Below are 24839 nucleotides of genomic sequence, written 5' to 3' on the forward strand. Positions count from 1 at the left end.
ATTATGTATGATGCTGCTTTGATTGAATAAAAAATTTCCATTGGTTTCAAAAAAAAAATATCACTATAACATTTCTATGACTAAATCTACAACATATCGACTTGGATGGACATGTGTTTGGACAAATTTATATCAACGTGGATAAACATCTTAAATCTAAACCTACAAATTTATGTATATCGACGCGGGATATCAAAATCGGTTGTGCTATAATAAAATGAGCTGAAGTCAAGACTATCCCATGCTTTAAAGCCATTTGAATGAGTTTATGATTTATGAGTTAACGCGACTTATATAATAGAACTTAAAATATCTGTTTAGATAATTTTGACTTATTAATGACTTGTGGATTATTAAAAATATAATAATAAAAATAAATGTGATTTAAGCTCAGACAGATGACTCTTTTTATCTGCGTGACCAGTGTTGTAAAAAGGCAAAAAGCAGAAATCGGAATTAATCAATAAACGGAACAAGGTTTAGCCGGAGATTGATTGGATTAATCAGAGAATAATTGAATCGATAAAAAATTAATCGGCGAGTTACAAAACACAGATTAATCACCGCCTAAGGTCAGAGGCCGAGACTGAGCTAATTAATGACAGCTGAGAAGCAAGAAAAACAGATAAAACAATCAAATTAAAGCTGTCAATTTTGTTTGAAAACAAATTAAAATTCTTACAATCAGTACAATGAGATAAGATAGTAAGATACATACTTCGTATTTCGTAACCAAACCTCCATACCTGCGATAACCATTTATAGTAGGCAATATTTCAAATTTGTTTTATCTAAAAAAGAAACCACCCCTGTTTTAAAATCAATGTAACCAAGTCTTCGTGCAATCACACTGTAGCTCCTCAAGTCTCCATCCCTCTTGTTCCCTCTTTTGTTTTTTTGCTTATACCACATTTTCATTAATCATTTGTTGTAAATTTTGTCAAGAAACAGACATGTGAATATTTTCCATTATACAAAAAATATTTAACATGTTTGATACTCAAAGACTCGTGTGTTTGCGTGTAACCATCCACAACTGAAACCAACATTTGATACATATGATGTATGATATGACCCATTGCCAAAATGTTTGAAATAGTAAGACCACGTAAAATTCAAGTCAAAAGACAAGTATCAAAGAGTGTATCATCAGAATTCTAAGTTTAGGAAACAAGGAGGTTCTGTGCAAATGAAACTTGTATTGCATGCAAAGCTGAGGTGATGTATTGTCTGTCATATACAAAGGATGATATAGGTAGGCTACTTGTTATTTTCATACCTAACTCCACACACTTTCAACTCAATGTCATCAGTGTTTATCCAAATTTTGTAAAATATGAAAACCCTCCTCTGGGAGAGAAGAAAGAACAATATTTTGCATTATTTTAACTTGACTAGATATAGTTAAGTTTTTAGAAATTGAACTATGTTGCCAAGTAAAGAAATTCTTATTACTTGTATCATCTAATGCTAAAGGCAAGGGGTTTTGGTAATAAAAGAACACACAGTAGTTGTTGAACAGAAACAGATTGTAGCATTATGAGCAAACCCCATTGTTTGTTCTTCACAAATTTACATAATTTTGCAGAAAAATTCCAATATTTTTTTTATAAATTATTATCGAATTATCGAATCAACCTTTACTAGTAGAGGAGGTAAGATCTGCATAACTCTGAGCCATCTGAGACCTTCTTGGACATACTACTTTTATGTTCCATGCATCTAATGTTGTTGAGGGGAACTTTGTTCACTGAACAGACAACTAGAATTGGCTCAACCACATGATAATTAAAATATATAGTTTGCTCATATGTTGCTATCGTTGTACAATCGATGGTCTGCAGTAAATCTTCCATTAAACATAGAATTTAGACTTGGTTAAAATGTAGAGAAGCACAAGAAGCACATAGGTGATAGGTTCATATATCCAATTTCACTGGTGCTACATCAAGGAAGCAAACAAGAATACTTTTTCTACTGATATTGCAATTCTTATTAGACACACCTTCAATATGCAAACACATCAGAACATGATTTCTTCAGCATATATAATACTTCACTTCGTGATCACTTACATGTATGTACAGCCTTTGTCCGAATAATTTAAGTGCCATCTAAAATAGAAATGTTAAAAAGGCTCCTTTTTTCCGGACGAAGAGGGTACATAATTGTTAACAACCAGTGTTTAACTTATTCATTCTAAAACCTACGAAAAATCTCAACTTCTTGAGACTGTTTACAGACATCTCAGTTTAAAGATGACTCACTTGTATATATGTGTGTATATGGTAAGCATATGCTGCAAGAAGGCAAATTCAGCTCCTGCTCTGGCTGTTATTGTGCCTTGACAACAAAACTTTCCCGCTATAAGAAAACGATCTTTGCATCAAAGATGGTTCTTTTCCCTCAGCCTTTTCTGTTGAAGAACTGCCCACCAATTTTCCCTCATTAGCATCGACAACATTCTTTACAGCAAACCCTAATCCACCAGAATTTACTGATGAAAAATCCATAGAAACTGATCTTCTTGTTGGTTGAATCACTTCATTCACCTCCAACTGATCAAGATTTCCCAAATCACCCTTTCTTTCGCTTTCTACCCGCGGTTCGCCTTCTACCCTTAAGCATCCTCTCAATTCTAATTCCCCCCTTTCACTTTCACTTCCATTGTCAACCAATCCCACTCGGGCATCCTCCAAAACATTCTCCTCTTCAATCCTCTGTTCCTGAGCAGGCAAAACCGCCACACTACTCACAATCCCAGCACGACAAAGCGGACAATTAGTATGTGACCTAAGCCAAGTATCAATACAAGGAATATGAAAAGCATGATTACATTTAGGCAACAATCTCAAAGTCTCATTCTCCTGAAACTCACTCAAGCAAACAGAGCACTCTGTTCCTTCAACCAAACCTTCCCCTTTCTTATATTTACAAATTGTAATCGCACTAATCACAGATGGCTGCAACCCAACAGTTCTTATATACCAAATAGGATGATCCAACACAAACCCATGATCCTCATCAAGAAACTCTTGATGGGCATCCTCTGTTTGCACCCTCATCTCTCTCCTCACTCTTCTTGACCTTACTCTGTTTCCATACACTCTGTAACACTTGTACATCACAAAACACAAAACTATAGCAAACAATGTGACAAGCCCAACAATAAAAACTAAAGACCTCGTTGAAACCAGCAGCTGGTGGTGGCTGAATGATCCTTGAGGCGGCGGCGGCGGTGGTGGTGAAGAAAACAGAGCATCAGGCTCTGGCAAAGATATCTTACAAGACAAATTGCAAACAGAGAAACAGTCAGGGGGGCAGATTCCCCTGGGATTTATTATAGCATCACAATATGGTTGACATAGCTGTTGTGTTGTGGGAACAAAGAATGGATCTTTGAAGAGTTTTCTATGAGATAAAGCCATAGATTAGAAGAGAAAACTAGGAGAAAACATGGGTATAGATGGATGGGTTTTTGGTAGAGGAAAGGTGAAATGGATGAGTTGAGGAAGGTGAGATGTTAAAGTTTGGTTTGCTTGGAATAATGGGGATAATAAGGAGCTTTTGACTTTTTCGTTTTAAGCATTTACACGGCGGCTATGCAATGTTGCAAATAGAGGTGGCCAAACGGGCCGAACCGACCGAACCGGCACGCCCCGAACCGACTTTTTAACCGCCCGTAACCGTCTAAACACGGGCCGGTTCAAAACCGACATGAACCGATACTGAGCACGTGCCGAATACGGGTTAGGAAATGGAAGACCGAACCGTAACCGGCCCGGAACCGCGGAAACCCGTGGAACCGGCCTGGTTTGAACCGCGGAACCGCGGAACCGCGGTTTGAACCGCGGAACCGCGGAACCGTAGACTCGTGCATGGACCACCAATTTTTAGTCCATCAGCAAACTTCACAATGCTTTCTGTTCTTTTTGCATGAGTTTTAATTTGTTAGTTTTTGTTTTATTTTGTTAATTTTAGTTGTTGTTTAGTTAGTTTAGTTTATTTTCGTTTACTATATAAAAAATTACTTAATTTTATTTCGTTTCGTTTTAGTTTTTAAATTTCAGTAATTTTATTTGCAAAAGAATTAATTAATTTTGTTTCGGTTAAGTTTTTAAATTTAGGTAATTTTATTTTTAAAAATAATTTAGTTAGTTTTATTTCGGTTAAGTTTTTAAATTTAGGTAATTATTTATTAGTTTACACTTTATTGATAATTAATTACATAATAACACTAAACAAAAATAATTTCCAAAACTAATATCATATAAAATTTTATTATCCAATTTTTAACATTAAAGAATTGTTAAAATTAGTTACATAATAATACTTAACCCATTAATTTATTAATTAGTTGCATAATAATACTTAAACTAAATTAAAAAAAAATAAAAACAAAAAGAAACAAAAAATAAAACAAGTACTATGTGTCTCTGTTGGACTTGACAGTGACTCAGCCACTGAAAACTGCTGTACTTTAGTTACTAACACAAAGTCACATGCGCACACCCCGTGAACCGTATAACCGAACCGCAGAACCGCAGCCTGTTATTATTCGGCCCGAACCGCTGAACCGCAAAACCCGTGTAAACCGTATACCACGGTTACGATTTTCTTTTTCCCAGCCCGGCCCGGGCACGGCACGGACCGCCAGTTTGACGGGCCGGTTACGGTTCCACCGATGACGGTTCGGAACCCGCTTGAACCGGCCCGAACCGGCACGGCCCGCCCGTTTGGCCGGCTCTAGTTGCAAAGCTGGTAGTTGGCAAGTGGAGTTATTAAAATACTCCATTAATCTAATGAGAATCATGTTCTTGCTAGTGACACTATTCTGTAATATGCCGACTGGGAAACAGGAGTGCAGGAGGAGTATTTAGCAAGTTGACTTCGAATATGGACTCAAATTTAAGATTTGATTTTGTCCCTGCGTTTCGAGTAAGGTCGCATAACGGGCCATCATTATTGTGAGAGTCGACTCTCCTCACACTTTTATTTCTTTATCGATAAGTCTTCTTTGTTCTTTCATTTTCTTTTATGTTTAATCGGTTTTCAACAAAATTTAGAATTTTAGATATGAGGAATGTTAGGTATCCCAAAAGATTTTCCCAAAAATTGTTACCAAATGATGTGGCAAACAAGTGGAGAGTTATGATTGGGTGATGGATGAATCTAAAGGGGGCCTCATTATTTTGGGAATAAATGCAACCAATCAGGATTAGACACCTCATTTGGGAAAAAAATTTGGGACAATTTTTTGGGGTCCCTAGCATTTTCCTTTAGATATTACTCCCTCTGTCATCCTTAATTCTTTAGATATTTTAGATATTACTCCCTGCGTTTCGAGTAAGGTCGCATTCGAATGTATTACAAAATATAGTTTGATAAAAAATTTGAATTTTTTTTTTCTGAATAAATATTTACGGTCTAAATTTTTATATAAAAAGGAAAAATTCAAAAAAAAAGTTATGAAACTATATTTTATATGCGTTTTAAAATGTGTGTCGAGTAATGCAAAATAAATATAAAGAAATGGGAAATAAATAATTTAATGTAATTGAAAAAAAAATTACATTAAATTATTAATTGAACATAATATGTGGAATATGATTCGTTTTGAAAATATAAAATTGAAGTATATGATGTACAATTAATTTTGGAAATAACTAACACTAAAAATTAAAGTGGAGTACCTTATTATTAATGTTTGTTAGTCATGTACATATTTTTTAAATGTCAAATCTGTTATATATTGATATTATTTTTGTCTTACTACGAGTTTCATAGTATTTCGAAAAGAATTATATGATATTTTGAGAAATAACATAACCCGCATCGATTTTAGGAGGATGGTCGATATCACTTGAATTCACCTCCCACAATAAAAATTTGCCCATATGTTCTCAGCATCAGACTTTGCATGATGTCTATGTCAAAGTCAACTAGTATTGGACAGCTTAATATGTCATTATAATATTTTTTTAAAATCAAAAAATTTAGACGTTATATGTGTTAAGGGATCTGAAAATAAAATAATTATTTGTTTAGCTCAGTTTTATTTCACAATTGAAGGTTTGAAAATTTGTCCGGACTGAATTTTAATATTTTGTTTGTTAAATATTTTATTTAAATAAAATCATTTGTCTTTTCTTAAAAAAAATACTAGCAGAACGGATATGAGATAGCGAGCTCTTGGATTGAGCGAGGTGTATAGGATTTGTTGGAAGCCTTGACGAATTTCCAGTGGATCTGGATGATTTAGGATTGGGCGCCCATTGGGTACAAATGTTAGGTAGAGGTGAATGATATTGATATTTTCTTTTTCATTTTGTATTTTAATAATTTCATTTGAGTAATTATATATACACACACTTAAATCAATATCAATACGTTCTTCAGCAATGTCAAGCGATAGTGGTATTAAAAAAAATGAAAGTTGTTGCAAGCAAAGGTAGTTATAGATCGTTACGTGGGAGTCGACAAATTCACACACGGGAGAAGGATATAGTCTTGATATGATATTGATGCACGATATCAATAAAATGATAAATTAACTATTAGTGATGTATGTTTGTTAGTTATTCTTTTATAATATTTGTTTTGTTCATCGGACATGTTTATTGTTGTTAATTTTTATATGATTTACTTTGTACACTGGAAAATATTATTCATGCATTATTTGTTTGCTCCGTTCAAACAACTTTTAAGTGAAGACTATTCATACAATATTAAAAAAATAAAAGTCGTTACAAGCAAGGATAATTATAGACCGCTATCTCACGGATTCAAGTTAGATGTTTTTGTGCACAATCAATCCAAAAAAATTGGAGTAAGGTGACAATGTATGAACATGATTTCTTTTCAGAAAAAGAAAACCACAAATAAAATTAAGATTCGTCGTGTTTTAAATTGTTAACTAAAAATTTATTTTCATTTTTTCACCATGAATTATAGTCCAATTTTACAATTGTATATATTAGTATTGGTATTACATCAAGATTTTTATAATATAAAATTTATTTTATACTAAAAATATTAATTTTTAATCATTAATATACTTTTTATAGACACACAAAATTATTGCATTCTACAAATATTAATATTGAATCATTAATATAATTTTTATAGGCCGCCGCAACACGCGGCTCAGCTAGTTATGATCAATTTTTACCATCTTATAAATCACTAATTGTTTTTTATATAAATTATAAAAAGTTATAATTACTTAATTTGTATATTTACTTTTGGCTAGCCACTTTTGATCCCTCTTATCGGGTTTTGTGGACTTGTAATGTCTCCAAATATTACTAGCGGCATGCCACTAAAATTTTAACAATATATATAAAAAAAATAAAATCATTTGAAGTTCTAATGTTCAGATCACTCATGAGTCATGACAGAATGATCTTCACCAGTCTGCTGTATCAAAGAAAAACCGGAACAAATATACAATATACATCCTGCAGAGTATTCTCCTTGAAGCATTTGATAAGTTATATATAACTTGCAAGGAACCAGGATAGTTGCTTAGATTTTTTGTACTAAATAAACCTGATTGCTTTTCTAAATGCAACAGAAAACGCTATACATCATACCTTGGCGTGTTTAACCACTTGACAGCCACTAACTTTAGCCTTAAGTTGCCTTTCTCAACACTTTTTACACACTAAAGCCATAAAAAAGGGTCCAGAATGGCAGATTTTATGAGCTTGATATGCAAGTTTTTCGTATATATTGGCAAATTTAGCCGAGTACATTGTATTAGATGAAAACTTTAACTTTGTTCAAAATGCCTTCTACAAATGCTTGTAAAGTCGGAAACTGGATCACCCTATTGTTGTATCGTTATAGAGCGAGTGCTCGTTGTGCTGGCTATTCGTCGTCGTATCCTGGATTAAAGTATGCAGTGCAGATGTGTAGGCAAGGGGGAGATGGTAGCATTTTGCAGCAAAGACAGAGGTTTTGCAGTTATAGTAGTGCAGGGTTCACAAAACATGAGATCGACATGTAATTAACCTTTCCATAATTTCTATAATTTTTTCGATTCTACTTGGTTATGTTGTTCAAAATATGATTAATCTGTAAATTTTAGGTTGAAAAAGGAGAACAACAAGGTTGAAGTTCATTCAGCTACACCAGCTCATCCAGGGCATAAAATTTCTACCTGGTATAACATCCGGAACTGATGAACGACTCTATTAGTAAATTTTGGGCGATTTAAGTATCTCTCCAGACACTTATTTAAACCTTCGTAATATTGCAGGTTAAAATGGCTTGTGGCATCAGCATTCTCCGTGCTGGTACCATTTCTAAAGCAAAAATGGGACAATTTGTTGTTGCTAGAAGGTATTTGATCACTACGGGTACACACTTTACAGAACGTGCGTTCTTAAAAAAACTGAAGCAATTAGTAAGCAAATTGAGAAATATACATGTGTATGTCTCACTCGGAAGTAGGATGTGGGATTTTCGCTAAATGGTGAACTTATATCTGGCGCTTACCTTTAATTATCATAATAAGATAATTGAGCGGATTTTTAACTAATTTAGGGTGTAAATCATTATAGCTAGAAAAAATGTCAGCGCCGCAGAGGAGATTGAAAATTTAAATGTGAAATTATTTTTGTTTAAACTTTGGCCAGGGAAGTTGGAGAAGGCAGCAGAAGAGGTGGAATATGTAGCAGAGGTGGTAGAGAAAGTGGCAATCACGACGGAAAAGGTGTCAGCCGAGGTGGCTAATAATCTCCCCGGAAACAGTAAGCTCAAGGAAACAGCTCTTATTGTTGAACATTTATCAAGTGTTGCAGCTTCCGATGCTCAGCTAGCTGAAAATATTCTTCACAAGGTACTATCTCTACTTGCTCAGTTTTCTCTACTATCAGAGACTATTGAAAGTCTTTAATTAATTTTCTTTTGGGCATTTTCAGGCTAATGATTTGAAGGAAGATGTGGAAGAACTAGAGAAAATAGTTAAGCCTGTAATTGATCAGATTGGACATGTAAAACATGTTAATTAAATCATTCAATATAATTAAATTATTCATTCACATTTGTTAAACGACCAATTCTTATGGAACCGAGGGTCGCAGGGGGTCGGGTTTTTGAGTCTCAGCTCTCATATCATGTTAAATGACCAATTTTTCTAAAATCTCAAGGTGTTGGAAGGAAGGTTTTTACCATCATAATATTTTTTAACATCATTTAAGCACAGTGCGAAAAAGGTTAAAATAAAAGAAATTTGATATATAATTTTTTCTTCAGGGTGATGGTATGTGATTATAGTCGCGTTATTAATTTTGGTTGTACAATTTTGGTGAATCATACGTTGTTCCATGGAAGCACTATCAATATCATGGGTCATATTCAAGTTTTAAATATAAGATGGGGTGGAATCTTGAGACTTTTCAGCTCCAGGAATCCAGCAAAGATGATCGATGAGTCTGTGAAGGTGAGTGAACAAGGGATTCGGCTTATCTTATACGTGTCATATGCCTAGCTTTCCTTTTTAATGCTTTGTTACTAGGGTTTGTCTAGTGAATGCCCATGACCACATGCTAAGCACCAATTCTATAATTTTGATGGATTTTAATTAGTGTGGTTGATGAATTTGCAGGGGGTCTACCAAATGAGAGCCAATCAAAATCACTAAAATTTATGAATTTTAATGCTTAATGTGTGCCCATGGGCACTCACTGGAAAAACCGTTGCAATATCTAAAGAAGTGGTAGATATTATACATAAATATGTCCAGCAGTTCTGTTGTTTATTAGTTGACAATCAAATCGATGAAAACTACTAGTAGCATCCTTTTTTGGCTAAGCATAATACTTTACCCAATTTTTACAAGGGAATGGCAAAGAAGATGAGAACACGGGACTAATTCTTGAAATATAGCGCAAAATTTATTTGAAATGTTTTTTTGATATTTTAAAATTTTAGATGCGCTAATTTTCAATACGATATCAGAGTCAGATTTGACGGAAGTCTCAGGTTCAACTCTCCGTCACCCTAATATTCTCATAGTATAATCTAAACACACGTCATCCACTCTTCAACCGAAAGTTGGGAATTCGAGTGAGAAACAGTGTTGAAAATATAAGATTTCAAATGAATCGGTTATATAAGATTTTAGATGGACTGATTATCAACACCGACATGGGTGAACTTCCGTATTCGCAATTTGCATGAATAATACCACGTGAGACCCACATCGATTACATAAGCATTTGGTCGTGAAGTAAGTTCAAAACTCATATCAATGCAACGTCAAGTTTGGTCCCTGTGTCATGCACTCTCCTTTTCAAGTAATTTTCACACCATGTGATCAAGTCAGAAATTCATCTGCATGGCCTCACCCTCACATGTGTATCACGGCATTGGAGGATAATTTGTGCGCCTATATATGTACGAGAATCAAAATCAACATGTCATTGCCAAAACCCAAGTTCTAATACAGGCAAAACAGAATGAAGGTTCAGATTCTAACAAGGGAGTTTGTGAAGCCCTTAATCCCAACTCCTCCTAATCTTCGCAACTACAAAATATCTTTCACTGATGAGCTTGCTCCAGTCATTAATGTTCCCAGCATTCTTTACTATCAAGCCCATGAAAAAATCAAAGCCACCTCAATGTGTGACATCCTAAAAACTTCAGTCGAAAAGGCCTTGCCTAAATTCTACCCTTTTGCAGGAAGATACGTAAAAACCAGCCGTGTTATTGATTGCAGTGACCAAGGAGTTGAGTTTGTGACAGCGCAAACAGATAGCCAGCTCGCGGAGATTCTTGGCCTGGGAAAGAAACTGAAGGTTGAGCTTATTGATCAGTTACTTCCATGTGATGTTCAAGAAGCTGATGAAGTCACAGACCCCTTGTTATGCATTCAAGTCACTATGTTTGACTGTGGTGGCCTGGCTCTTACTATGTGTTTTGCACATAGGATTGGTGACGCGTCAACCATAAGCGCCTTCATGGCAGGAATGGTTGCTGCAAGCCAAGGCTTGAGTTTAGAATTATTTCACCCGAGTTTCGATGTGGCCTCATCCTACCCTGGAAAAGGCCTGCCTCATTGGAAACTAAACTGGACAAATAAGAATGTCACAAAGAGGTTTGTGTTCGACAGTAAGGCGATAGAAATACTACGAAACAGGGCCAGGCTTACAGGTGCCAATGGCAAAAGTAAGCCCTCAAGAGTACAATTGGTTAATGCAATCATATTGCAGGCTCTTATTAGCATAGACAGGGCTAAATATGGTCATTTCCGCGCCACATACTTTATGCAGACAATGAATTTGAGGGAAAAGGCTAATCCCCCTATACCAACAGAGTCTTTTGGGAACCTATTTGGCCTTGCCACCGTAAATCTTGAGGCTGGCCAAGCCAAGGACAAGGGATATGGACACCATGCAGACATGCTAAGTGATTCGGTGAAGGAGGCGCTTGAGGCCTACAAAACCATGTTGTTGCATCATGAAGATGGTCACAGGAAGGTGATCGATCCGTTCTTGGAGTCGAATGAGAAGATGAGTGATCCGGATGTGAATGCCATAATGCATACCAGTTGGAGTAGATTTCCTTATTATGAAGCTGATTTTGGTTGGGGAACTCCTGTATGGGCAAGTGCTGCTTCTTTGCCTCTAAAGAATGTGGGTATTTTGCTGGATACAAAAGACTGTACAGGGATTGAAGCATGGGTTTACTTAGAAGACACTGATGTGCCCTTGTTTGAACAACACCCTGATATCTTGGCCTTGACCACATAGCTGATTGAGCTGAAGAATCAATTGCAGCCCGTTCACACAGTATACGCATCTTAGTGCTAAAATTTGGTTTGCTATGGTTTTTTATGACAATTCAGTTTGAGTTCCAAGAATTTGATATGCAGTGTCTGTATGATTGTCATAAAATAAAATTGCCCTGTTAGCTAGCGCAGTTGTGTTAATGTCTTTTCCTATTTCCTGTCTATTTCCTAGTGTTTTGGTAAATTTGGGAGTCCAGTAAATGTCAACTCACATATTAATATCAAGTGTTTCGACAAATTTGGGAAGTTAGCGCGGCTTAAATTAGGTATACGTACAGGCTCACAAATATTTCCTATACTCTTATCTATACTCCTATGAGTCCTATCTAGTATCTAGTTTAGATAAGAGTATATGAATTACCTGTGGGATTTCTACTGTGTTAGACAGAAATCCTAAACGGTGTTATACTCTTGGATGGAAATACTTGCAACTTGTGCTTATTAGACCGCTCAGGAAAAGGGGAGCTATGTATCTTCCTTCCCCGGTCCTTGTGGAGTGGGGAAGATAGCTCACACTTCTCATCAATACAGGTTTACTCACCTGACGATCTAACAAGTAACATTTCACATTTTAAATTACCACTACTTCTATTGACTACTTCAAAAGACGAAACCATTGTTTTGGTCAAGAATTGGTTGTACACGATACGATGATGGAAACTAATTTTTTCTTCCAAAAAAGAACGCAATTAAATTGGTGAGGCAAAAAATAATTGCTAGACATGTTAACGATGATGAAACTAATTTTTTCTTCTAAAAAACGCATTAAATTCGTTAGGCAAAAAATAATTGCTAGGCATTAATCGAAGAAAGATTTCATATATGTTAATAAATAAATCTGCAAGTATTACACAACCATTATAGATCGACTTAATTACCAAAAAAACTATTAAACTTATGTAATTTTTTCATTTTAACCATAAAACTAATTTTGTTGCAGAATAATGCAACTAACTAATATAAAATCTATTTGAGGGAACCCCATTTTAATGAATCTCTAACCATAGTTAATTCAAAATTGACATGGATGTCACATGCAGTACAAGACATCAAATTTTTTGATTTAATCTTAAAAATTTACTTAATCAATTATACATGCATCATAAGTGAGCTATATTTACATTATTAATATTTATAACAATAAAATTTTAAATTATTATCAAGTAAAAAATTAATTTAATTTAATTTATAATTTGTTTTGACTTGTAAGAATTACTGCCATTTTAAAATTTATATATTATATATTAATATCATTATGGAATTTTATTTATTATCAAAAAATATAGAATATAAATTGAATTTTTTAGATGAATACTAGTCGAATGAAATTTTATATTTCAAAAAATTACTAACAAAATGTATAAAGAATCGTTATAGTTTTGAGATTACTGAAGGGTGTTTGCATAATATTTAATAAAAACTATAACGATTCTTTATACATTTTGTTAGTAATTTTTTGAAATATAAAATTTCATGCAACTAGTATTCATCTAAAAAAATCAATTTATATTCTATATTTTTTGATAATAAATAAAATTCCATAATAATATTAATATATAATATATAAATTTTAAAATGACAGTAAGTTCTTATAAGTAAAAAAAATTATAAATTAAATTAATTTTTTACTTGACAATAATTTCAAATTTATTGTTATAAATGTTAATAATGTAAATATAGCTGACTTTTGATGTATGTATAATGGATTAAGTAAATTTTTAAAATTAAATCAAAAATTTTGATGTCTTGTACTGCATGTGACATCCATGTCAACTTTGAATTAACCATGGTTAGAGATTCATTAAAATGGGTTCCCTCAAATAGATTTTATATTAGTTAGTTGTATTATTCTGCAACAAAATTAGTTTTATGGTTAAAATGAAAAAATTACATAAGTTTAATAGTTTTTTTGGTAATTAAGTCTTATAGATCCAACTATTACTAGTACTACTATACTCCTATATAACATTAATATAATTAATTCTAATTATTGATAAATAAAATCCTAATTAAAACCCGATAAAACCTCTTCCATCTACGCTGCTAAAGCAACAACTGTCAATATGCTAACCGCCACCAATCCAACAGAGCCTCTGTATACAACGCCGTGCGAAACAGGTGCAGCGGCAGGAACGTCAGAGATAGACGGAGACTGCGCGGGAGAAACCACCACCCCTCCAGACGGAGATTTAGAGGGAGCGATCACGGAAGGCGGCGTCGGAGCCGGGGAGTGTTCAACCGGAGATGGTGTCGGTGTCGGTGAGTGGGCGACGGGAGAGGGGGAAATGGGAGACGCAGAAGGAACATGCGCAGGAGGAGCGAGTGCGGGCTGAGGGGAAGGAGATCCAGCGGTTACGAGCGTAGAAACGAATAAAAATAAGAGTGTTTGTGTTAAAATCATCGTCGTCATGCTTGATCTCAACGCCATTGCTTTTGTGTTGCGCGGTTGGTTAATGCGTTTTGAGTATAGTGTAAGTAGGCCTTGGTGGATGTACGTGATGTGTGTATATATTCAAGTTGGCGAAGATTGAGTAGGAGAAGGAAACTGAAAGATAGAACGTTCCTACGAAACAGGATTCAAGCGGCTATGCCTCCCGTGTCATGGGGATTCTCTTTTTTATTTCTGTTCTTTGATCAAGGGATTTCTTGTTACCATCTACTCCCTCCGTCCCTTTTTACTTGTCCCTTTTAAAAAAATTAAGCATCTTAAGAAAATGTTAGGTGGATATCTTGTTTTCATAGATATCCCTAATAAATGTAATGAATTAGATAGAGTTGTGTGTATATATATACTAGTCAAACATCGGAAGTTGTTACATTTTGAAAAAACATACAAAAAGTTGCTTTGAAAAGAGAAGTGGACAAGTAATTTGGGACAAAAAAAATTTTCAAAAGGGACATGTAAAAGAGGACGGAGGGAGTATACGCTTCTTTCCTTTTTGCTATATTTGTTCCTTTTTATTTTTCGACGAAACTACTAAGAGCATCTCCAACCATCTAAAACCATTGGCTAAAAAGTGATTTGACATACCTAAAATAAAAAAATTTAGCCAACAGCTCCAAAAACGTAACTCCAACCATGCTCAGTTGTTGTCTATAAATTTAGCCAACCTCCTATGGATGGCTAAATTTGTCGAACCTCTACAGGTCTGTAAGAAAATCTGTAGGAAGATTGTACATCATTTATTACCATATTGAACTGATATATTATATTTTAACAATTTGAAATATTAATAACATACTATTTTTAAATTATAGCCAACCAATATAGCCAATATCATTGAAGCAAAATGTCTTACAGGTTCAGTAAATTTTACATAATGTCTTACAGGTCCAATTTAGCCAACAATTATAGCCAACGCCGTTGGAGATGCTCTAAAAAGGTTATTGCGTGAAAAACAAAACAGCTTTGACGCGCTTTTCCTATCAGAGGATTTCAAAGTTTTAAGTATGCTTTTTTTTTATCATAATATATTCACTTTAATATCTTTTAGACTTAATTACTAAAAAAACTATACAACTATCATGTTTTTTTTCAATTTAACCATAATAGTATATTTATTGCGGGATAATGCAAGTAATTTTAAAAAATTATTTTTAGAAAACCCAATCTCACTAATCCATAATCATGGTTAAGTTAAAATTGAGATGTATGACACATATATTGTCTAAGTTAGAGCATCTCCAACCATCTAAAACCCTTGGCTAAAAAGTGAGGTGGCATACTTAAAATAAAAAAATTTAGCCAACAGCTCCAAAAACCCAACTCCAACCATGCTCAGCTGTTGTCTATAAATTTAGCCAACCTCCTATGGATGACTAAATTTGTCGAACCTCTACTGGTCTGTAAGAAAATCTGTAGGATGATTGTACATCATTTATTACCATATTGAACTAATATATTCTATTTTAACAATTTAAAATATTAATAACATACTATTTTTAAATTATAGCCAACCAATATAGCCAGTACCATTGAAGCAAAATGTCTTACAGGTTCAGCAGATTTTACATAATGTCTTACAAGTCCAATTTAGCCAACGATTATAGCCAACACCGTTGGAGATGCTCTTATAAATTAATTAGTATATGAATTTTATTACTTTTTTTACTATCGAGTTAAAAGGTTAAAATCTTAATTCATATTTTACACAAATATTGAGCGAATTATAATTTATGTTTGAAGGCAGAGGACAATGTTAGCATGATTTTTATGAAACACCCATAGCCTACTGGCTACATGTGTATGATTGTATTGATAATTTTCCATGTGATTTATGATATTTGTATCGAATTTATAAATTATATTATGACGAACCTTGATAATTCAAATAAAAATTGACCACAAGGGTTGGTTCAACTGTTTAAAGAGGGGACTTGTATCCTTTTGGTCACAGGTTCGACTTCCGAAGAGAGCAGAATTTGTGATTATGCCTCTTGGACCAGAGCCTGTCACTTAAGTGCAGTTTGCAGGCTATTATGTGAACTCGTGGGTTTACCCAATGCGCCCTACGGGAAAAAAATTATGCCTCTTGGACCAGAGCCTGTCACTTAAGTGCAGTTTGCAGGCTATTATGTGAACTCGTGGGTTTACCCAGTGCGCCCTACGGAAAAAAAAACTGATTGTTTTGTGTGTGTACAATGAATTATGTAAATATTTAAAATAAAATTATAAAAAAATAATATTTTAGTAATGTTGTGTATGACATCCATTTAACCATGGTTAGAAATATTATCAAATTGGGTTCTCTCAAATACGTTTTCTATTAGTTAGTTGCATTTTTCTGCAACAAAATTAGATTTATGATTAAAATGAAAAAATCACAATAGTTTAATAGTTTTTTCGGTAATTAAGTCTATATTTTACACGAGTGTTATACTGAAAAGAACGGCTTATTTCATATATAAAAGTCTTTCGTCTAATTAGAGGACATGCAGAAATATTTAAAGAAAATTTAGATTAAAAATTTTGATATTTGAGAAAACTCAACAAAAAATATAAAATTGTGAAAAAAATGAAAAAAGTAAAGTCTGCCGTGTAATCAGATGTCATGCATGATACAATTCTAATCTTCTTTGATTTATGTGTCAACTGGACTTGTGTTTGGTTTATTAGGATTGATCGATATCCTTATTCAGCATGATACAATTCTAATATTTCTTTATCTAAATCACATATCTTTTAGTTTGAAGCTTTCTATGACTCAATTAATTGATTGCAATAATTTAGTTAACTAATTAATTCTGAAATTGTCTAATTACATACATTAATTATTGATTGACATAATTTTAGAGTAATATTAATTGGGGAAGTTACATATTTTGAAATAGAGTACTATTATATTTCCGTCTTTGTGCCATAATTGGTGGCTCTTGTATCCGTAAAAAGAAGGATCATTTATGATGACTTGTTGCCATTTTATGATGGATTTTTGGACCTTTCATGGTTAATGAATTAATTGGTGTATACCAAATTTATTGTGTCTTAATAAGGTATATTATAGCGTCATTAATGGTTGGTTGATTGATTGGTGTATACCAAACTTGTATTGTATTAATAACAAGAAGCAGGCATAATCGTGATATATTTGTTTGATAAGATTTTGTCTTATATTTGATCAGATATATCTTAACTATGTTTTCAATATTCAAACTTTATTTTTATTTTAAAAATTTGTTAGTATATATGTCAGTTACTTTCATATGGGGTTTTTATTATGTATCTAACCAAAGAGATCTCTTATCTCTTTGGTGTAGATTTCTTTAATTTGTTTAATATTAGTTCTGATTTACTCTTTTATTAAATAAAAACTTATATTATATTCTTATATTTTTCTTTAATTATGGGTTTTTTAAACCTTTTCATCTGTCTTATTAATTAGTTTTATTATTTTATTGTCGGTATGTACTTATTATGTTCTTGTGTATTGTATTTTTTCAGGGCAGGAGAGTGGAGGAAATAATGATACATACTCCGGATCATCTATTTTTAGTCTGTTTTATAATGGATGTAATTTTGTAGGGCACTCTTTTTCCCCCTGAGTTTTTTCTCACAGGGTTTTACTCTTGAGGGGTTTTAACGCGATCCTTTTTTGTCGGTTATCTCTTCTGACTTGAAAGGCAATGTTATCTAATCATCCGGAGTATGTACATACTTTCGGTTAGATGATATACTTTCTTGAACGAAGAAACTCAGTACATCCGGATTTGTAACTTTAGATCTTGCTTATACAACCGTTTTTTGTGACAAAAAAAAAAAATTGTCATGCATATATGGTTCCCCGAATTTGGTTTAAAAGATATAAGATCCGCAAAAAGGAAGAATAGAAAGAGCGGGAGAAAAAAACTCCAAATACAAAAGAAAGAGCGAGAGAAATTACTATAAGTGCAAATTGCATAATTAATTTCGACAAGTTAAATAAATTTATGTGCAGATACATACATTTTGTAAAAGTTTAATTAGTTCTTTTTAGATGGGCTCTGCGAGTTGTGGAGTTGGGGTGAACTTGAGCATGGTATACTAAAATCTAGTTTTTCAGAGTAACCTTTAGGTACAAAAACAGAAAGGAACTTCAGGTGTTGGAACGACCATACATGTTCTTGTATTGGTATTTAGGAACCCCCTCGATTATACGAGTGAAACAAACAAGACGAGGATGGAAGGACTTTCCATCCTCGAACCACCAAGAGCCTCTCCTCAAACCCGGAACTAGACGCGGGTGGAAGGACTCGAACCAACCGAGACCCTCTCCTAAAATTCGGAACAAGAAAAGATGGAAGGACTCGAACCAACCGAGACCCAATACAGCCCTGCTGCAAAGCTCCTGTGTAGTCTATGTACAAGAAGAGTTGTACCTGATCCATAAAACCCTACTAGATGACAAGTCCTTATTGTCCTTTGCATATTACATATAGGCCATGTTTGGAGATTAGCGGTTAGCTGTTAGCGGATTGAATTTGACGTTTTGACTAACTGATTAAAATAGATGTTTTGACTAGCGGATCGGATTAGCGGTTTCGTGTAAAACTGTTTGGTAAATAACTGTTTCATTAGCTTTTTATGACACATACCGAAACGGCTAATCCAAAAAACTCCTCAAAGTAGTTTTTTGAAAATTAGCTTTTTAGCCCAAACCTATATTTCAATCCGCTAACTATCAAACACTATTATTAGCGGATTGAAATGGTCAAACCTCTAACTCACCCCAAACTTCTAATTTTTTCCCAAACCGCTAACTTCCAAACACGGCCATACTAAATACTATAGTCTAACACCATAATTGACATGCGAACTCGCAACTTCTTCATTGAGAACAAAATATAAGATAAGGATTACATTTCATCTTGTAGAAGAGATCTCAACATGCAAAACAAAAGCTCCGGAAAGAAGATAAATCTGGTTGCTTTTCATTAGGCGAATCATTTACATGGTTAACTCGACAAATCGTAATGGCCGGAATCTGTTTATTAGTTTTTCAATGGACGAAAAACAATGACAAATAAAAGAAATACAAAATTCCGTACTTTCAGTTTCTTTTTACCACCTTGATCTCAGCTTCAACTGTAGAAAAAACAAAGTAATTGTGTTTTATTCGATGAATTGCATGCATATCACTTTTCTCTGAAACAAGATGAACATAATCATGGCACAGATGTCACTGTGGATGGCTCTTCAGTGCTTACATGACCATTCTCACTAGCAGCACTGCTGTTTCCATTGAGTCCTAGATCATAGTAAACATGACCCATTTTCGCACGCTTTGTTTCAAGATATCTCTTATTCTCCTTTGTAATTAGGGTCACAAGGGGAACTCTTCCTGCAACTGCCAAACCGTATCCCTTGAGACCGACATATTTTGCAGGATTATTTGTCATCAGCTTCATAGTTCGAACCCCAAGATCTCTTAAAATCTGCAACACGTTAGTGGTATTTTAATAAACTAAAAAACTTGCTCCAAAGACCCACATTTATTTTGCAGTATAGTGCATACATGTAGTCTGTTTGCATGAGTTGGTATATGCAAGTGTGGAATAATAAGAAAGTAGTGCTAAACCAATAACTAACAGTTATATGGGTATCACGCAAAGGCGACATCTGTGATAGTGGCTTTTATATAATGTACATTAATAGCGTTTTTATAATCCTAATTCGGGTAAAGAAGGCCAGTACCAAGTGGAGTCATCCCACCATTTACAGGCACCCGAGGATCACACTATGATGTAGTTAAAAGTATGATGTCAACATGATAAATACGCATCTGGAGAGAACATGAAAGTATACTAATACTCCTATGTCACTGTGACCAAAGCAGTACAATCACACAGAAATTAAAAACAGTCTGGCATGGATGCAGACTTGCACAATAACCCAACCACAATGCTCAGATGATATACATTTCATTAGATGTGTTCTGATAGTTCAAGATGTTAAGCAATACCTGTGCACCAATACCATACTCTCTTGAATCAACAGGCAGTCCTAGCTCCTCGTTGGCTTCAACAGTGTCACGCCCATCATCTTGCAGATTATACGCACGAAGTTTGTGGCCCAACCCAATGCCCCGTCCTTCATGACCACGAAGGTATACCAATACACCTCTTCCCGCAGCTTCAATTTGTTGCATTGCCATTCCAAGCTGGGTACCACAATCACATCTTGCTGACCCAAATATATCTCCTGTAAGGCATTCCGAGTGTACCCTGACAAGAACATCTTCTCCATCCCCTATTTCACCCTGTTTACAGCAACGAAATGTAAGCATTGTAGATGATCTGGTAAAAATTAAATGCTCGTAATATCGGTCCACTTGTTTATGATGATCTATGCTGTGACCATGCAGCTCAACTGTTTACAGATATATCTATTACTAAAAGAAGGTTTAGACTTCAGAAACTATATGTTCATTGTGCTACAAGGAAGGAAGAAACATAGAGAAATATGAAGCAAAACAAGAGAGTCGAAAAGGATGACCGCTAGATGGTTCCTAAGTTGATTGTAATTAATCAATAGTTACCCTTGAGATCTAAGATAATCCAAAACTGATATTGTGAACAAGAAAATTACACAAATTCTTTAAAATTGCTCACCTTGACCATAGCAATATGCTCAATGCCATCTATGATTGATCTGTAACAGTAAGAAGTAAATGGTCCCCAAGTTGTAGGTATTCTTGCAGCAGAAGAACGCTCTACTAATTGATCCCTCTTTCTCCTATATCTGTAATTTATATTCAATGTTTGAATTTTGTTCATGTAAAATTCTTACACTATTTATAACATTAGTTAATAGGTTTGAAATATAAAAAGATATAATCACATAAATTTGTCAGTGACAATGAGAGAAAGGAAGATGAGGAAACCAAAGGCGCTTTACAGGAACTAATGATTTGTTGTGCTTCATATTTGCCATCCATAAACACTATTACACTAGATAAAGTATAATTGATAAAACTACTCCCGATATTTCTGTTTTACCACCACCTCCAACTATACTGGACAAATATGTAGTATCACTTCGTCTAAACAACCAACAACCAGCAACCTGTTGCTTGCTCATCACCAAATATAATGACCCCTTGTTAATTGCTAACCAGAAGATGGACCTACCTATTGATTGCTGGTCACAACAGTGACGTCCCTAATTTGTTTCCGCTATAAATAACAGTTATAACCGAGGAAATCAATACACTTAGAATATCATGCCTAGCATCAAAATCTTACTAAGTAAATGATTTCAAATCACAGCTGTGCAGTTAAACACGAATGTCACAAAGCGATAATTTGCGTACCTGATCAAATCAGCAATGGACACAATCTTCAAGTTCTCCCTTTTTGCAAATTCCCGAAGTTTTGGCAGTCTAGCCATGGAACCATCATCATCCACAATCTCACATAGAACAGAAACAGGTTCGAACCCAGCTAGCACGGTAAGATCTACAGAAGCTTCTGTATGACCTGCTCTTTTTAGAACACCACCAACCCTATATTTCAAAGGAAATATATGGCCCGGACGATTGAAATCTTGAGGTGTTGAATCCTTATTTGCAAGAGCTAGTATTGTTGTCGCCCTATCACGAGCGGACACCCCTGTAGTTGTACCATGTTTCGCATCCTACACATGAATATTTATGTAACAAATATTAAATTTAGTTGCAAAATGTAACATTGAGCTGTTTTTATGCTACATTAGGACAATCAAGAAACATATCAGAATTGTAGAAGAGACAAAGAGCAGTCACATTGTATATATGACTATGCAGAAGTCGGGAAAATTATGGCATAAAGCTTCATTGGTGTTACTAAAACGAAGATTAATGGTAACATACCACAGTCACTGTGAATGCAGTAGACAATATCTCCTCATTGTCTTTGTGAGATACCATGAGAGGAATCTGCAATCTCTCCAAGTCTTCCTCCTTCATACTCACACAAATAATTCCAGTGCCATGCTTCACAATGAAAGCCATAGATTCTGGAGTAGCCTTTGATGCTGCCATTATTAAATCTCCTTCATTTTCTCGGTCTTCATCATCGACAACCACTACCATCTGCAATGTTGATTAAAAAAACACATCAACCATGAACCGCTTTCAAAGTTTCACAACATGATTACTAAAACGATATGACAACCAACCTTTCCTTGACGAATATCTTCGATGGCTTCCTGGATGGAGGAGAAACCAGCCGTGGGCTGGTCCAGATCAAATTCATCTCCATCAACAGAAAAGTCACTAGGTATGGGAATGGTTTCAGCTGCAAGTGTCCCCAGAGCTATTGAATCGGGCTGCATCTCAATCCCAGCAGGAAGAGCATTGAGGAGGAAACCTTTCCTGCCATTTTGATGGGACAAGAAACCACCTTCTCCAGGTAATAAAGTAGATTTCACTTTTCCATCAACCATGACCATCCCGATAGACGCCTCTGATACTCGTCCATTTTTGGGAAATACTTTTACACGATGCAGTCCATTCAATATAGTGGACCTGTCCAATGTCCTAGATCAATAACAAAACATCAGAACATCAAAAGACAATGCAGAGTATTATATAGTTGCATGTTCAAGCTCAAGCTCATTGAAGACCCTTACTCTCCGCTTCTTTGGAAAGACAAAATTTGCTATGTTTTCTGAGTAAATATCTAAATATACATAACATTGATTTTTCCCCTTCATTCCATATTTCCATTTGTATCACACTGATTAACGGATAGAAGCTAATCCCAACCAACTTAAATTTCTTCACAAACCTCATCAGACAAAATCTAAACTCTCTCAACCTAGTCCTTCTTTCCTCCTAAATTTCTCTAACACATTTCATTTTTTCCACAATTATTCATTTCTTCTATTTTAGCCGAACAGAGCATTGCTCCTGCTAATTAATAAATTAAATGCAAGACTATTGCCCTAAAGATTCCAATTACTGTATCAGCTGCAAAAGAATCAGGCCAGGAAAAAATTATCCTTCCTATACACTCAACTTCATTTCTAATGCTTTTATTACAAAATGGAATCAATTAACATCTCCAACAAAGTTACAAACTGCCCATGTTTACAAGTACAAACACAGAAAAATACTTAACCAAAATACCCAAACCAAAAAAAAAGTCAGCAAAACAAAAAAAAGTCAGAACAACAAGGGCCAGACCAAAAGATTCAGAATATGTCATTACAGAACAGAGAACAACAAAAGACAGAGGTTTTACAAACATACAATTAAAAAAACCGATATAGAATGAAACAAAACTTACTGTGATTTGGACAGAATAGTTGAAGACATGGTGATAGAAGCCATTGGGATGTTACAAAAGAAGATACTATAATGCTCAAATGTGTTGACCGAGAAAGAAGGTGCGGAATCTGAAGATATGTTTTCATTGGGGTTTGGGCTTTTCCTTTTATAGGCGTGTAAGAATGGAAAGAGATGCAAGTAGAATGAAGAATCAAAGAAACCGCTGATTTGATTTATTTTGGAATTAAATATTGTATACGTGCGGGTCTTTTTTATCTGGATCACCCACCAGTATTTCTGTATGATTCAGTTTATACAACATCGTGGACATGTATGATTAACTTCTGTGATGTAGATGATGAGCTCAGGTCAGATTCAGATAATTTGTAGTAAGAGCATCTCCGACCATCTAAAATCCTTGTCTAAAAGGTGAGCAGGTTTACTTAAAATAAAAAAATTTAGCCAACAGCTCCAAAAACTCAACTCCAACCATGCTCACCTGTTGTCAATAAATTTAGCCAACCTCTTATGGATGGCTAAATTTGTCGAACCTCTACAGGTCTGTAAGAAAATCTGTAGGAAGATTGTACATCATTTATTACCATATTGAACTGATATATTCTATTTTAACAATTTAAAATATTAATAACATACTATTTTTAAATTATAGCCAACCAATATAGCCAGTACCATTGAAGCAAAATGTCTTACAGGTTCAGCAAATTTTACATAATGTCTTACAGGTCTAATTTAGCCAACGATTATAGCCAACGCTGTTGGAGATGCTCTAAGGTCTTAAGGCATAGCTTTTGAGTCAAGCATGTTTTACGTTATCTTAGTTTTCTAATTAATATGTTTCGTTTAAATAGAATTTATTTCAAAGGATAATCTCCGAAGAGACGGGAGGAGTATTATTAAATGATATAAAGAGAAACGTTTAAGATATTTTGACCACATATTTAAAAATGTTGTTTTTAATATTTCTTTTCTAAATAAAAGTATTACTATAATATTTTTATTTAAAAAAAAAATTTAAAAATATTTTTAATCATATAGTCAAATCACTTTAATATGCGTGTTCAAATAGTCAAAAGACAAATATATAAGAACAGAGGAAGTCAAGATTATCTGAAATATTACAATTTTAAAATCGATATATCAGTGCAATATGATAGTATATTTTAGTTAACTATTAGTAATTAATTAAAAATATATTATAAATTGGTTTGGGTTTGGATAAGAAAAATCTATATAAAATGGATCGATTACTTCTACATGTATGTTTTGAGATTTTTTTTTTTTTTGAAAAAGAAGAT

The 24839-nt window shown here is 34.3% G+C and overlaps 5 protein-coding genes across 5 annotated transcripts; 2 read left to right on the forward strand and 3 right to left on the reverse strand.

Moving 5' to 3' along the window:
- Window positions 1–2011: 2011 nt before the first annotated feature.
- Window positions 2012–3600, reverse strand: LOC108224791 (RING-H2 finger protein ATL54). The gene has a single exon (XM_017399511.2). It carries the CDS (start codon window positions 3426–3428, stop codon window positions 2316–2318), a length of 1113 nt encoding a protein of 370 aa, XP_017255000.1. The 5' UTR covers window positions 3429–3600; the 3' UTR covers window positions 2012–2315.
- A 3980-nt stretch (window positions 3601–7580) lies between these two features.
- Window positions 7581–9084, forward strand: LOC108226864 (uncharacterized). The gene is made up of 5 exons (XM_017401856.2): window positions 7581–8007; window positions 8093–8167; window positions 8264–8346; window positions 8643–8845; window positions 8928–9084. Exons 1-5 carry the CDS (start codon window positions 7766–7768, stop codon window positions 9015–9017), a joined length of 693 nt encoding a protein of 230 aa, XP_017257345.1. The 5' UTR covers window positions 7581–7765; the 3' UTR covers window positions 9018–9084.
- Window positions 9085–10357: 1273 nt separating this feature from the next.
- LOC108226097 (pelargonidin 3-O-(6-caffeoylglucoside) 5-O-(6-O-malonylglucoside) 4'''-malonyltransferase) lies at window positions 10358–11924 on the forward strand. The gene has a single exon (XM_017401048.2). The coding sequence runs from the start codon at window positions 10467–10469 to the stop codon at window positions 11757–11759; it is 1293 nt and encodes a 430-aa protein (XP_017256537.1). The 5' UTR covers window positions 10358–10466; the 3' UTR covers window positions 11760–11924.
- Window positions 11925–13832: 1908 nt separating this feature from the next.
- On the reverse strand, window positions 13833–14225 carry LOC108226980 (vegetative cell wall protein gp1). Its single transcript, XM_017401974.2, has one exon. It carries the CDS (start codon window positions 14223–14225, stop codon window positions 13833–13835), a length of 393 nt encoding a protein of 130 aa, XP_017257463.1.
- A 4958-nt stretch (window positions 14226–19183) lies between these two features.
- LOC108228040 (bifunctional riboflavin biosynthesis protein RIBA 1, chloroplastic) lies at window positions 19184–23730 on the reverse strand. The gene is made up of 7 exons (XM_017403508.2): window positions 23543–23730; window positions 22431–22791; window positions 22123–22344; window positions 21586–21908; window positions 20885–21014; window positions 20236–20532; window positions 19184–19708 (listed from the first exon to the last, which is right to left on the reverse strand). Exons 1-7 carry the CDS (start codon window positions 23584–23586, stop codon window positions 19439–19441), a joined length of 1647 nt encoding a protein of 548 aa, XP_017258997.1. The 5' UTR covers window positions 23587–23730; the 3' UTR covers window positions 19184–19438.
- Between the last annotated feature and the right edge of the window lie 1109 nt (window positions 23731–24839).

The sequence above is a fragment of the Daucus carota genome, chromosome 6 (assembly GCF_001625215.2).
Source record: "Daucus carota subsp. sativus chromosome 6, DH1 v3.0, whole genome shotgun sequence".
NCBI classification, from domain to species: domain Eukaryota; kingdom Viridiplantae; phylum Streptophyta; class Magnoliopsida; order Apiales; family Apiaceae; genus Daucus; species Daucus carota.